The sequence below is a fragment of the Peromyscus californicus genome, unplaced genomic scaffold (genome assembly GCF_007827085.1).
Source record: "Peromyscus californicus insignis strain IS unplaced genomic scaffold, ASM782708v3 Scaffold_4__1_contigs__length_199733344, whole genome shotgun sequence".
NCBI classification, from domain to species: Eukaryota; Metazoa; Chordata; class Mammalia; order Rodentia; family Cricetidae; genus Peromyscus; species Peromyscus californicus.
Window position 1 is genome coordinate 54,331,413 of NW_026294562.1, and position 14,891 is coordinate 54,346,303.

General features: G+C 57.8%; 2 protein-coding genes across 24 annotated transcripts in view; one reads left to right on the forward strand and one right to left on the reverse strand.

The window, feature by feature from the left end:
* The window catches only part of Nrxn2 (neurexin 2), a 117,161-nt gene extending 105,817 nt beyond the window's left edge, over nucleotides 1-11,344 (reverse strand). For 22 of the 23 annotated variants that reach the window (XM_052763155.1, XM_052763150.1, XM_052763149.1 and 19 more), the window contains exons 1-2: nucleotides 11,230-11,344; nucleotides 865-1,843 (exon numbers count right to left, since the gene is read on the reverse strand). In XM_052763155.1, the coding sequence (XP_052619115.1) occupies nucleotides 865-1,600 (736 nt within the window). In that variant the 5' untranslated portion in view covers nucleotides 1,601-1,843; nucleotides 11,230-11,344. Of the gene's footprint in view, nucleotides 1-864; nucleotides 1,844-2,044; nucleotides 2,151-11,229 lie in introns of those variants that run through there. The other variant, XM_052763143.1, reaches the window with a different exon arrangement.
* On the forward strand, nucleotides 1,663-11,668 carry LOC128123797 (basic salivary proline-rich protein 3-like). Its single transcript, XM_052760103.1, has 2 exons — nucleotides 1,663-1,828; nucleotides 11,049-11,668. Exons 1-2 carry the CDS (start codon nucleotides 1,663-1,665, stop codon nucleotides 11,666-11,668), a joined length of 786 nt encoding a protein of 261 aa, XP_052616063.1.
* The last annotated feature ends 3,223 nt before the right edge of the window (nucleotides 11,669-14,891 follow it).

Sequence of the window (14,891 nt, forward strand, 5' to 3'; positions counted from 1 at the left end):
AGTAGAGAAACTGGGGTGCTGGAAGAGGCCCCAGGACCTTCCTTCCCAGGCCCATTCCAAACCCTGTCCCACCTCCTAGCCTTATCTAGTCCTACAATCTCATCCCAGCCCGAAGCTGGAAAGGGCTTCCGTGTTGGGAGACATAAGTCTCGCCTCCAGTCTCGCACCTGGGAGAGTCTGCCTGCCATCCTGGCCCATCACCAAAAAGGTCAACTGTTAGTCAGGAACCTCAGCCACCCGCTGTAGCAACCCTGGAGATCCTGTGAGAGAGGAGATGCACTATTCCCGTTCTCCTGGCTTCTTAGGTCACAGCATCTCTGTCCCATCTCCCTTTCGGCCCTCTGGTGTAGGTCCTCACTCGGATTTCTGTCCGGGCCTCACAGATCAACCTTTCTTACAGGACAGTGGCTAGAGCCAGCAAACCCCAGCCCCTCAGAGGCCCTGCCCACTCGGACCTCTCCCACCACTTCTCAAAGGCGGGCCACCAACCCTGCCTTAAGTCACACAAGGCCCCACCCGAGTTACCGGTCCCCCTACAGGCACGGCCTGCCCAGGCCCCACCCACAAGACCTTCCCATCCATTCACAAGCCCCGAGCCACCAATCCCTTCGGATCCTTACGCACAGGTCGCGTGAGCGCTCACCCTGGCCACGCCCCGGGCCACGCCCACACCGCGGGCCTCCGGGTTTACCTTGGAGCAGCACCGGCCCTCAGGCACTTGCCCGGGCTCCCTAGGCCCTAACCCCGGCGCTGCCACGCAGCCGTGGACGGCTGAGCGCGCTCTCCCTCCGCCTCCCGCCCCAGCACAGGCCAGCAGGACCCGACCCGCGCATCCCTCCATCTCGCTCCCGCGCCGGGACTCACCTTCACTGCAGAACTTGCCGCCGAAGCCAGTATGGCTGCAATCGCAGCCCACCTCGCCGGGGGCTAGCACGGTACAGAGGCCGCCGTTGGCGCAGGGATTGCGTGCGGGAGCGCACAGGGGGTCGGCAGCCGCGCCGCGCAGGCCCTGGCTGCCCAGCAGAGCCGGTGGCCGCTCGCCCAGCTTCAGGTTGGCCAGGAGGCCGCGGAAAGGCGGCTCGTACTTGACGGTGCTGAGCGTGAGCGCCGATAAGCGCACGTCGGGGGGGACGCCCCCCACGAACAGGTCGCTGGCCACCTGCATCTCGCGCCGCTTGGAGCGCACCTCAGCGGCGCGGGCCTCGCCGTCCACCGCCAGCGCCGTGCGCCGCGCGTCGCGGGTCAGCAGCACCATGTGCCAGCGGTCGTCGGCCACCGGCGTGTCCAGCTGCAGCGTGGCGGGCTCGGCGCACGACAGCGTGAAGCGCAGCCGCAGGCGCCCGTCCACCAGCAGCAGCTCCAGGAAGTCGCAGTCGCCGCCGTCGTCCAGGTAGAGCAACAGCGCGCGCGTGGCGTTAGTGCGCAGGCTGAAGCTGAGCTCGCCGCTGCTCGCCGCGCCCGCCCAGCGCGCGTAACGAGCCCACTGCCCGGGGCCGCCGCCGAACTCCAGGCCACGGACGCCCGCCGCCAGCGCCAGCAGCAGCAGCAGCAGCGGCGGCGGCAGCTGGGGTGGCGGTCGCCACCGACTCCCGAGCGCCATGCCTCCGGCGGCCCGACGCCGCCCGGCCCCCGGCCCCGCTCAGGCTTCAGAGCCGCGGGCGCATGGGGCGGGGAGGGGGCCGGGCGCCCCTCGCGCGGAGCGGGGCTCCCTCGCCGACTCACAGTGCCATGGACCCAGTCGCCCGGGCTCACGTGCCCACGTCCCCGGAAGGCAACGGCGGCGGCGGTGGCGGCGGAGCCCCTCCCCCGCGGCGGGCTCGGATAGAAGGTGGGGGAGGGACGCCTGCGAAGAAACAGAGGGGAAAGGTTTAATCGAGGGTTCAGAGTCAATGGGGTGTCGTTGGTATCTGGCTCCCCTCCTCAAACTGGCAGGTGACTACCTGTTTCCTTTTAGCACTTTTCTGTTTGTTTTTTGGAAACAGTCTCTTCTAGCCCTGGCTGCCCCACCCCCCCCCCCGCCCCCACTCCTTTTGTAGCAGATGACCTGGAACTCCTGATATCCTCCCGCCTCCACCTCCTCTCTCAAGTGCTGGGATTACAGGTCTGATCCAGCATGGCCAGCTCCCTTGAGGTCTTCAGCTGGTCTTGACCTGCAGAGGTTCTCCAAAGCAAGAGATACCATTATAATTGAAAGTGCTGGCGGGGGGGCTAACAGTTGAAATGAGTGCTCGCTGTGGGCGTTATTGGTTTGAGGTGCCAACCGGCGAAGAAGTGACTCCTTAGAGTCCGTGTGAAATCCAGTGGAGCAGCCCTCACCCTAACCCTCTCTAAAGTCCAAAGGTCAGAACCAAGGCCAGTTCCTGGACCCGGCGCGGTCCCCCAGCAGTTAACCCCAGCCACTTCTCCGAGCCACCTAACCTCTGGGCCTGGCTCCCACTTTCAGCCAGGGATAAGTCTCTCTCATCAGCTCTTGATGTTGGATAATGAAGTTGCTAAATAATTCATTGGGATTAATTAAATGCCAATTCGTCAATGGTACCACAGGGTTACCAGACTGGGAAGGGGCAAGGGCGAGAAGCCAGCCAGGACCAGGTATCCTCACCCCAAGCCCTTACCGTACATCCATCCATGAGCACAGACATTCACTTCTGTGCCTCCATTCCCCCCTATGCCACACTAAGCCCTTTCTAGACTCCCAGTCTTATTTGGTGGTCCACTGTCAAACGTTCAGTTTCCACCTGCCCAGGTCTTTCTGAATAAGGGTGAGTCACCCTCAACCTCCCTCCAGGTCTAGGTCCTCAGCCTCAGGATCGGTCCCAGTACCTGGGGTTCTCTTCAACACTCAGCTTATCCAGGCCCCCAGCCCTGGGCTGGGGGTGGGGGGAGCTACCGGGAGGCAGGCAGGTTCATTTGCATAAAATTGCCTTTCTGAAATGATTACCCTTGTAACGGGCTGTCAGGGAGCAATTTATACCCCACGACAGGGAGGGGAATTTGCATCTCGTTAAACTCCAAGTCGTAATTATTTATATCCAACAACCCTCCTGAATATTGCATTGATTTTATTTTGGGGAGGGAGGGTGGGAAGGAGGGAGAGAAGGAGGTGATGTGAAGCCTGGGAAAGAAGCAGGGAGGGGCCAGAGTTTCAGAGGAGCTGGGGACAGGTGGAGAGGAGAAAGAGAAAGTGGAGGAGCCCATGGAAAGTGGTGGAGAAAGAAGAGTAATGGAGGAGAGAGGGGGCTGGTGGGAAGAAGAGAAACAGGAGGTTGAGAAAGTCAAGTTCCAAATTCAAATGGCGTTTGTCGTGACCCAGGATCCAGGGCATTTTTACAAATGTTGTTTTACTTAGTCAGTCAAAGCGTTCCATTATTCCTATTCACCCTTGGGGAAACCCATATAGAGGAGTCTAGGGACTTGGCCAAGGTCACACAGACAGCCAAGAGCATGCTAGGCCTCAAATCCAAGTCTGTCCAACTCCGGTGTGCCCAAGATAGAGGCAAAGAGCAGGACAGCCCCAGGCGAGGTCCCAGAGGTGAGATGAGTGACTTGGGGGGCTAGGGTCGGGTGGGAACCGGAGAGCTCCCAGGGAGGAAGCTGAGATATAAAGGAAGCAGCTAGGGCTGCACTAAAGAACCACAGTAAGGGAATGTTCAGAGTGTGTGTGTGGGGGGGGGGGGGCTGGAAAGACCCATGTTCAGAAGAAAGACAGCAGAGAGGGTTCTGGAACCAGTGGTGGCTAGGCGAACATCTGAAATACAGCTGCAGAGCTAGCCCCCCTTCTCAGCTCTTTCACCCTGCTTCTGGCTGCGGCCCACCGGAGTCCTACAGGCTACCATGGTGGGGCGGGGGGGGGGGGGGGGGGGGGGGACAGAGTATCCCGCCCCGGCACCCCCCAAGGCTGCCCCTTCCGAGTCAGGGAGAAGAGAGCCAGGCCCGCAGCCCCATTTTCCTGCAAACACTGCCAGTTATATATAGCGTGCTACCGCTTCTCCTCATTGGGTAATGGAGATAATTAGCATGCACGGGCTAATTAGCCAATCAAATTAAATGCAGCACCTGCTCCCAGCCTGATTGACGCCCTCACCCCCCCCACACACACACACACATACACCCCCAGCCCAGGGCAGGGGCAAGGGACTCTGAAGCTAGAGAATCGGAAAAGCCAAAGCTTCCCTTCTCCAAAGAGGACAGACAGAGACCGCCAGCAGAGGCCCAGCCCTGGTGTCCAAAAGACTGACCGTGCCTCCTCCTCCCCTCACCCCTCCTCCTCCAGGGTCTCAATCTGGCCCCGCCTTGCTTCTGTCTACCTCTTTCCTAGCCCCCACCCCCACCTCCGGACACTATTTTGGGGAGAGAATTAATTAGCTATTGATTTCCACTGGTGGAGGGAATGAGATTGTGTGCTGCTGTCCACTCACACACACCCCAGCTTGGGGGGAGGGGTGCCATTCCTCTGCCCCACCCCCACCACAGTCCCGTCATGCTCACAACCCTGAGCCCCAGCCCTCTAGAGAGGTAGCCAAGGAGGAAGCCTGCGGAAGGTGTCTTGTTCTGTCTACCCAGTCAAGAAGTTGAAGGAGGATGGGTGGATGGAGTAGAGGAAGATTCCAGAGGCTCCCAGGCAGTACCTGGGTCCTGAGAGCCAGAGGCAAGTTGTCTGGTCGGGGGTGGGGTGCAGAGTGGTTGAGAATTCACAAAGGGGTGACTCCAGTTAACCTGCGTGTAGAGGGAGAATAGAGAACGGCCAAGGGAGAGTGCCCATCTGTAGGCAGCTGCTGTGGGCAGAGACCGGGTGTGCACATTGCCTCTAGGGAGGGTGAGGGCAGAGGCTGGCCTTCAGACCCTCCGTGCTCATTGTTCATTCTCCTCACAGCTCTGCAGTAGAGACCTCCTGACTCTGCAACAGGGTCAACCAAAGGGAAGCCCAGCCCTCCTGGAGTCCCCTCTCTGGGGACCCAGGGACCCCTGGGGCAGCTTCAGGCTTGCGAGGAGGCAGAAACAGTCCCAAGAGAGCTAAGCAGACACCTGGGTCCTTTCCACTCCACCCTACCCCACAGTGCCTGGGACACCTGCTGCTCTTGGCTATTCCCTACAGCCTTTCTTTCCAAAGGACCTGGCTTCTGCTGGCTCCCCCTCTGAACATCTCTGCTCCTAGTGTACAGGGGTTCCTGTGACAGTCTTCTTCAGGCCTCAGCAGCAACCTAGGCATCAGAGATCGACTCCATTGCCTTGTACAACTACACCAAGGTAAAGGTATTAAGGGAGATGTATAAGGCAAGGGCCCTCTCCTGGGCTTTGTACCCACAGTATCCAAGCACTGTCCCCCCAAACCCATGCTTTTTCTCCAATGTGGGGACACTGGCCAAAGTAGACCCAGGGGCTCCTGCCTACTTACGGATGTCAACGCAGTACACCCTGCCAGTTCCCTCTGGCCATAGGCCACTGCTCCTCTGGGGAGTTGACCTTTCCCATGGCATCACAAGATTCAGCATCCTGTCATCACCCTAGCACCCCCGACCCACAGATGGACTCAGGCAAGTGGTGTAGTGCAGGAGGAGCTGGGGTGGGCTGATGTGGGTGTCCTTGGGGCCTCTGTCTACCCTCTCCTAATGACAACACTCCCTGGTTCTCTTGAGCCACCCACATAGCCTCCCCATCTTCTCACAGCCAGGCCTGTACCACTGTGGCAAGTGACCTGCAATGTCTGGGCTCCCCACTCTGTAAGATGCCGGGTTGGACCCGTGAGGCACCACCCGATCCCTCTCCCTGGCCCTAAGAAGCAGTGTTGTCACCCACGCTCACAAACAAGACAACAAATGGGGAGGTAGACTCTCTGGCACAGAGGAAAAGAGTCTACTGGTCCCAAACTTAATGGCATCCCTCAGTCTTGCATTGCCCACAGGCCACCGGGCGGCATCTGAGGCACAAGCCCACCTGCCTTTATTCTGGCCTTCACAGTGGACGGACTCCAAACCCATGGGTTCTTTCCATCATTTCCCTAAAGGGAAACTGAATTGTAGAGAGGAGCAGAGACTGGGCTGGAAAGATGGCTCAGCAGTTAAGAGAGGAGCACTGTCTGGCCTTGACACTGAAGACAGGACTGGAGCAGAGTTCACCAGCCTCTTAGTCTAAGTACTCCCACTGGACCCACTGATCCTGACCAACTGGACTCTCCTGCCTGGGCTCCATGATTCCCAGTGCAGTCTGAGCAAAACGGATGCCAGTTCCAAGCCATCCTGGCATCAGCCTTCTCCCAGCATCCATTCAGCTGGCTCTCTGACCAGCCCCCACATACATGCCTACACATGCACACACGCACGCACGCGCACATACACTCACGCGCACTTGGGCATGCATGCACGCACATGTGCGCACACACACCTCCAGCCTTGAGAATGCAGCCTCTCTCTGGTTCTCTTCTCCTCATGCCAGCTGGAAGCGAGACAGCAGGGCCCACCCACCCCCCGCAGGCGCCAGGGAGGAAGATCTGGGTTTACACACATGCTGGTGGCCCCAGAAGGCATCCCGCGGACGGGTGGGAGAAGTGCATGTTTTGAGGGGGGAGAATTTGGATCAAGCTCTAAAGAAATTTGCCCGCGGTCCAAGCCGTGCAACAGTGGAGTAGGCTGCCTCAGAGGGGGCAGGGAATGAGTTCCCCATCTGTGGAGGTGTACAAGCTGAGGAGGGATGACTGCTATTCAGAGACACTGGGCGTAGGAAGGGGGTGGCTCTTGAGTCATAACAAGAGGACATCAGACTGTGTGGCCCAAGGTACCCTTGGGTTCATAATGGTTTCTAAGGACAATATCTCCCCCACTAAAGCCCCAGGCAGAACTGACAGGCTGGACAGGCTACAAACAGTTCCTGCCTCCCTACTCGCCTGTCCAGCCCTGATGACCTAGTGAAGACCGAGGAGGATCCAAGCAGTCATACATCCAAGCCTCACAGCAGGCCAAAGCATGCATAGTTAGCGCTCAGGAGCCTAGTTTCCAATGCCAGCTATACCTCTGTCAACAGCCATTAAACCTGTGCGGCCTTTGGCAAACTACTTAGCCTCTTTGGGCCCCCATTTCCTTCAGAATACAAGGTTAGAGTTCACTAGCCTCTTAGTCTAAACACTCCCACTGACCCACCAGTCTTGACCAGCTGGATTCCCCTGTCTGGGCTCCATAATTCCCAGAGCAGTCTGAGCAAAACGGATGCCAATTCCACAAGTTGGAAATACTGTCAGCATCAGGGTATGTGCAAAAGTGCAGCCTTGCTGAGATGTCTGCAGTGTGGAAGTGTGTTGGGTTAATGATTGCTTCTAGAACCTCTCAGCCTTTTCCTGCTTTGCAGCACTGCATGTGTCTGGTATTTACTTTAATCCTTGCCAGGGCCTTACAAGAACTCCCCTGACAAGGGGATAAGCAAAGTAGATCTTAGTGAGGTTCCCTTTTACAAGAGATGGGGCCACACAGGGTGACAGCACTCCCAAGTGACAGAGCTGGGATGGTCTCCAGTTTGAGTCTACCTCACCTCTAGGTCCTTCTCTATTCTTCTAAGTAGCTTGTCTTGCCTAGGAAAGTGGGAGAAAGGGTGAAGAGGCCTGAGGACAGGTGAGTGTGGGACGCCAGCACTTGGTGTGTGCTCGTGTGGCTGTGTGTGTGCTGGTGTGTCTGTGTGTCTGGAGAAAAACAGCAAGGGCCGGAGGACAAGGGTGGCAGCTGGAGGTGTGTGCATGGAGGCTACTGCCAGGTGGGTGGGGCTGTGGTAATGGGTGGGCTGGGGACGGAGCTGTGATGGAGTGACTTGATAGAATGGGGGCTGGAACACAGTCTATGGAAGCTTGGTGGTGAGTGGTGGGAGGGGTGATCACAGAAAGCACCGCTGTGCCATGCACAGCTGGAGCACACAGACCTGGGAGAGTGCACTTCAGTGATGCAGAGGGGACAGATAGTTTGGGGGGCGGGGTGCTCATGAGTAAGCCTGAAGCGGGTGGAATGCTCTTGAAGGTGTCTAACAGGTGTGTGTGTGTAGGAAAGGATATAATTAAAAAAAAAAATACCTGCTGCTGGGCCAGCAAGATGGCTCATCAGGGAAGGTGTTGTTGACAAGCCTGACTATTTAGTTTGATCCTCAGTATCCACACGGTGGAAGGAGAAACCCAAGTCCCACAAGCTGATCTCTGACCCCTGCATATACACCATGATGCACATAACACACAAAAAAATGAACAAACCAGTGTAAAAAATGTTTAAACACCTATTGCTGACGGGGGGGGGGGGGGGGGGGGCGGGAGGGCTTTCCATGTGCCTGACAAATACACCAGATGGAAAAGTTCAGTCAAGCACACAGTAGGTGCACACTAAATCCAGTTGCTGCTACTGTGATAGCAACCATCATAATCCTCTCAGCCAGACCCTGAGGCATTCCCCTGATATCAGTATGGAAACACCCTTTTTACAGATAAGGAAACTGAGGCTCACTGGCGGACAAGGCACCGTCCGTGCAGCCTCACCCTCATCCACCCACATAGAATGGCGGCAGTGGTTAAAAAAAAAAAAAAAAAAAAAAAAAAAAAAAAAAAACAGCTTTGAAAATGACAGGAAGGTGCATTACTGAATGAATCTCAGCAAGTCCACAGGCCTGTCAGTACGGAAGAGGCTGGGACAGAACTGCACCAACAGATGGAACCACAAGGGGTGGGTGGTGTGTGAGGACACACTTCTGGGAGTCCCCGTGGGGCCTGAGCAGGAGCTTGAATCGAAGGGACGGACACTGTGTCTCCAGTGTCGGGCAGGCCTTGTGTGGGGGAGAAATGCTAGGCCAGAACTCAAGGCTCTGCACAAGGCCAGGGGTGGCTAAGGGCAAAGCTGGTCTGGAGTCACTGTGGTCATGATCAGTTAGAGTAGACCTGGGGTTTTAGAGCTTTCTGAAAATACGAAGAGAAGAGAGTGACAAGAATTTGGTGAGAGTTATAGATAGGGTGCAGGTCAAGGCATAAAGGAGGAAATCAGACAGCCTGTGTGCTAATGTGCACACATACAGACTTGGTTCAAAATGCTCAAGAATCAGACTAGCATGCGGTGCATGTGATGTGGCAGGCAGAGGCTGGTGTGTCTGGGAAGGTGTGCAGGCGTGGGCGTGTGTACTCAGAAGAGAAGGCAAGCGTATACCAGGAGGGCAAGTGGGCCTGAGATGTCTGTGAGCCTGGGTTGATGAATAGTGGTAGAAGTTGTGTGTCTCTAACAGTAAGGACTGGCAGTGCTTTGTCAGGGGACCTGGGAACACTTAGGGGCTCTGTGTGTGTTATGCACTGAAGCAGGGCACCTGGAGGAGGTCTCTGAGGCAGGCGGGAGGTGGCAGTCTCTCTGGGCGGGGAGTGTGGGTGATGTGCTGCTGGGGAGTTGTATTGTATACGCAAGTGTGTGTGTGTGTGTGTGTGTGTGTGTGTGTGTGTGTGTGTGTGTGTGTGTGTGTGTAGGTGTGTGTCTGGGTGGGTGCCACCAAGAGAGTGGATCAGTGTCAGGATGTCTGTGTCCCTGGCAAGGGTGGACAGAACAGAACAGCTGAACCTGAGTAAAGACTGAGCCTGGAGAGACGTGGAGGTTCCTGATGGCTATTCCAGTGCCCGGCCCCTTCCTCTCTGGAGATGCTGTCATGTGGATTCAGCCCAGGCGGAGAAGCAACTCCCCAGCAACCACAGCCAACTGATCAGTCCCGCCCACCCCTGTGCGGCTGAGGATGGAATGGGTCTGAGCACACTTCCCTTAGCAGAGATAAGGAGCCTCCCACCCGACCCTTCTCCCTGCCCCCGACTCTGATGTCTTCACCCCTGAGCCATCCCAGGTTGGGGTGGGAGAGCTGGGGACCCAAGTAGCTGAAACACCCACAAAGCAGAAGGCTCTCCATGTAGTTAACTGACTAGCTCATCGCCCCTCTCTTTTTTTTTTTCCTGCTCTCTTCTCTCTCTTTTTCTAGCAGAAGATAGAGGATGTAAAACCCTCCCCCAGAAGGAACGCCCAGACACTGGGAAGGTGGACAAGAGAGAGGGGCAGGGATGACTGGAAGGTCCTTGCCTACCCCACCCACCCACAATATGTGCAAAAATGAGGGTGCGTGAAAGCCGGAAGTAGTCAAGGGGGTTGGAGACCCAAGACCCACCCCCTCAGATTTACTTGAGCCTTACAGAGCTGGGCAGGATCCCCTTTCACCGTGGAGCACCAAGAAACAGCCCCTCCCAGGCCTGCCGGTTCACTAAGGCCCTAGATGCCTCTAGTAAGACTGAAGAGGGGTGACAGCAAAGGCAGCTGTAACAGCCCAACAGCCCCGCAAAGCCAATTTTACCTCCAGAGCCCACCCAGGGTCCGGGGGCTCATACTCCATCCCAGAGAACCCAGGGCAGACTGTTCCTTCCTCTGGGGAAGAAGGCTGGGACATGAGAAATAGTCCCCACCTCTTTGGGGTGGGGGAGTAAGCCCAGGGCTCAGCAGCTTTCTCTCCCCCTCCAGCAGTCTGTGACCAGAACCCTACCGCTGCCCCCAAGTACATTCTTACCCAAGTAGAGCTTCTCCCACTGGTTTCCCTCCCTGTCACCCCCCGGCCTTCCCCAGCAAGCCTCTCTCCTCTCCCTCAGGCCCCCCATCTTGTCCAGCTCTTCCCCATCACAGACTCATCTATGCCTAGAGCATCTTGGCATCTTCCCCTCTGCTCCCTCCTGATAACCTCCTCTCCCCTTGGCTCCCATCCCCCAGTAGAGCCTTTTCTTCAGTGATTACCCCCAGACCTCCCTCTCCACTTCTCAATCCTCTCTCCAGTCGGCCTCCTCTCCCACGGAAACCAGTGTTTCTCCCCTGCAGACCCTTCAGACCACAACAGCTCGCAGCCTCTCTGACCCATCACTGCTTCCAGCTGCCAGGAACAGCATAGACTGGGGACCTCCCCCAATTCCAGACCCCTTCTCACAACCCTATGGATGTCCCTTCTTCACATCCTATCCCTTCCCCCAACGACCCTCCCTCATCCCCTCCATTCGCCCCAGCTCAGGGCCAATGCCCCTTCCACAGGGAGTCCCCCAGTCTCCCCCAGTGGCTTAGCCTCCTCGCTGTCACCCAGCCAGTCCTCTCTACTCGGCGCCCCCGCCCCCAAATCCGTCCTTTCTGCATCCGCCGCCCCCTCCGACCCGCTCCCCTCCCCCGATTGGCTCCCGCCCCCCACCCGTCTCCGCCGCAGCCCCCCCTCCCATACCTGGTTCTGGGGGCGCCAGGAGCTGAAGGGTGGGGATCAGAGCCTCGAGACCGCCTGGTCTCCGGCAGATGACAGATCCGAGGCCAGCGATATCGGCCGCCTCACGCCTCTCGGTCCCCGCCGCGTCCCCGCCCGCCCCGCCGCGGTGCCGCTCCGAGGAGGATGCTCTGAGAGTCAGGGCGGCTGCTCCCGCCGCCGCATCCCTGCAACACCGACTGACGGCAGCATCAGCACCAGGGCCCGCCCCCCAGGCACGCGCATTGGACCACGCAGCGCTGACGGACAAGCTGTGCGGCCAATGCGAAGGTGCAGAAGCCGCCAGTCCCGCGGCTCCACTGGCCCACCTCCTCCCCCGCGCGGACCCAGGCGTCCCGGCCCCAGGGCATCCGAGCCCTTCCGCGCCTCTCAGGACTTTAGCCTAGACGTCCAGGTCTCCTAACCCAGCAGGTGCTCCCCCCAGCTTCAATGTCTTGGGAATCCAGGTGCCCTAGCCCCCTCTCCTCATGGTTGGGTCCTTGGATCCCACACCCACCCGCCCCTGCCGGCTGGTCCCGAAAACAGTGCCCAGGGCTGGGACAAACCAAAGGAGAAGACCGAACCCCGACTTGGGGCACCGAGAGAGCAGGACCTGAGCGGGGCCTGAGCCACAGCGCCCTCTGCTGGCTGCGTCCGGAGGCTGGCCTGGGCTACCTGGAACCCCCGACTGTTAGTGGCTTTTTCCAGTCACTCGCAGAGACCCTACCCATCACTATCCCAGCATCTTCTAGGCGGAAGCCTCCGGAACTGAACAGCTAGGGATCTTTGCTGAGATAAGGACGAAGCTGGTGGGGGAGGAAAAAGCTGAGCTAGAAACAGAACAGACCTAGGAGTTTGGGGTTTCCCAGCCCAGACTCCTGGGAATCCCAGGGTTTGGAGCCATCTCCCACCCCCGTGGAAGGCTGGGCTGGGATAGAAGATTAGCGGCTGGGTTGAGGCTACACACACCCAGTTACTGAGTGCGAGGCTGATAGCATCCTGCCTTCAAACTCCTACCCCTAGCTGTGGATTTCAGAATGTGGTCCTGGGGCGCAGGTCTTCTGCAGTAAGAATGTCTGCATCGCCGTGTTTGTGTCAGAGTGTGAGAAGGGAACACCCTCCTTCACTTATTCCACCGAGAAAAGGTAGAGCCAGCGTCTGGTGTGTATACCATTAGCTAAGTTGGACGCGGGGCTTCTCAATGAGGCAGTGTGCAGGCGTGGGTGTGGCCGTGGGTGTGTGGCAGACCATTTTGCCAGTTTTCTCCAGGCCCCTGATTTCTGTTACAGGGCCTGTGATCTGCACAGCTGGTAGCAGTTGGCATTTCCTTAGCCAGAGGCGATATGCAAGAACACACATCAAACCACTTATGCATGCAAATACACATGGGGGCACACAGCCATGCATACCTGTCTTGTGTGTGCCTAGCGTTTCCAAAAGACACAAAGGGACACTTCAGAGATGCCCCCCTTTGGTAACTCAGCACAGGAAAGCCACACTCACTCAAGAACCTACATACTTGTGCACACAGGTGCCTGCACACACAGTCAAGGGCACACACACACCCAAGGTGCTCACAGGGGACCTGCCCACGGAGTCACCCTAACCATCAGAAGGCACTTTCCAGAGAGCGGTCAATTCTTGAGTTAGTGGATGTGGACACCCTCCAGAGGACCGCCTTTGACAACCTGTAAGGGGGATAGGAGGGGACCTAGCAGCAGAGGGTACTTCCTAGGCAGTGGAAAGAAATTCCTGAACCAAGTCCCAGACTTGGGGCCTACCCTGACCTTGGAAAGACCCTCAAGCTGCTCCCCACCCCCCTCCGCCAAGGCCACTGGAGAAGGAAGAACAGGAACTGCTGAGTCAGGGCCTTTCTGACCCCACAGCCCACTGCCCCACCCATCCTCCACTGCTCCTCCTCCTGCAGGACACACACACACACACACACACACACACACACACACACACACACACCAAAATGCAGAGGGACAGACAAGCAGGTGCAGTGACCCAATGACAATGCTCATAACCAAGGAATCTGGGTGGGGCGGGACCAAGGGTGACACTGGTCTCCTGTCCCCACCCTCAGCTTTTCCCATCAAGGGCAGGAAAGGTCACTGGAGCCTGCCTCACCTCCCTGCCTCTCTCCTCTAGTCGGGAGGTTCCACATTCAGACCCCTCGTGACAGCTAGGCCCCACCACTTCAGAATACACCCCTCACATACACAGGCTCCCACCCAGTGTGGACATGGGTGGGAAGCATGAAATAAACACCCTTCTAGGCAGTACACAGGTCAGTAGGGTCATAGGGAGGGAAAAACCTGCAGACACAGGTGCAGGCCCCACACACACATGTGAAGCCCAGACATCCAGTTCTGACACATCTGAATGACAGCGGAAAGACAGGTACATGTCGCATCCCGGATGGGCAGAGTTGAGCACCAGGCCACACCACACACTGGGAAGAGGCCAGGAAGGGGCTGGGGGTGGGCTGGGGAGCCGGCCAGGCTGCAGGGATGGAGGCAGCGGGAGGCAGGCTGGCAGAGCAGGAGCGAGCTGCTCTTCACAACACAATCGCCGTCTGTTGTTATAGCAACTCAGCCCCCAAATCGTGAAACGGATATTACAGCCTCCAGAGGGGGAAGGGCAGGAGGGGGCTGAGGACAGGAGGAGAGGCAATGTAGGGGACTCAGTGAGGGACAGGACTAAAGCGGATCCTTGTGACAGGTCAGGAGAATGAGGTGGCCCCAAATATGGGCTAAGAGGCCAGGGGAAGTGGAGTCCAAAGGTAGAGGTGGGCAGGAAGTGGGGGCTCTGGGACAGTGGGACAGTGCATTCTCCGAGGAACCTGAGACCACAGCCAGGTCTGCAGAACAGGGTGATGTGCAGGTAGGGAGTTGGGGGTGCTCCTTCTCTACTCCCAGAACAATCCAACAGCTGCTCTAGGGCATCCTGCAGTGTGGAAATCTGGAGAGGTAACTCCCATTCTCAGGATTGCTATCAGGTACCTCCTGACCCTAGGGGCAGGCTGGGCAGGCTCTAGATCCTCTGGGTGACCCCCATGGACCATCCTCCTGTCCCAGCGCAGCCTTAGAAATGGCCTTGGCCTTACTCAGTTAATGGTGACACCCACCCACCCCCAAGCACTGCCAGCTCAGGAGGGAAGAGCAAGCTGGGTTAGGAGAGGCCTCCGGAGCTGAGCAGGATCAATATGCATTTCCTCTGGAAGTCGCTGTCCTTCCGGCTGTCAGCAGCACCAGGCCAAGGGGCTGCGAGACCATGGAGCTCAGCCCCCACCCTGAGGCACACCAGCCCAAGCCTCTAGCTGTCCCCACCCCTCCTGGCTCCCAGCTCTCTCTCCACAGCCGGCACCCTGGGCGGCCCTCTCCCTCCTGCCATAAGCACCCTGTCCCTGGAGTATTCAACCAGGGCCTAGAAGGTTACCTGGAAGGCAGGGGAGTTTTGCTTATGGGTTGAAAACTCGAGTTGCACCAGGCCCAGCAATTCTAGGGTGCAAAGACTCACTAGTGTCAAGGCTCAGAACCCCCCAAGATTCAGGACCCCCTCCCGTTCTAGACCCTTCCCAAGAGCCTTGCGCTCTGAGGTCTTTCTGCTTCTAAGGCCTCGTTACCTCCAGATTCCAGATG

Excerpts from the sequence above, each read along its gene's own strand:
- LOC128123797 (XM_052760103.1), top strand. The coding sequence starts at position 1,663 with ATGGGGCGGGGAGGGGGCCGGGCGCCCCTCGCGCGGAGCGGGGCTCCC. Across the intron at positions 1,829-11,048 it reads GCGGCGGGCTCGGATAGAAG|GGAGTCCCCCAGTCTCCCCC; the intron begins GTGGGGGAGGGA and ends CCCCTTCCACAG.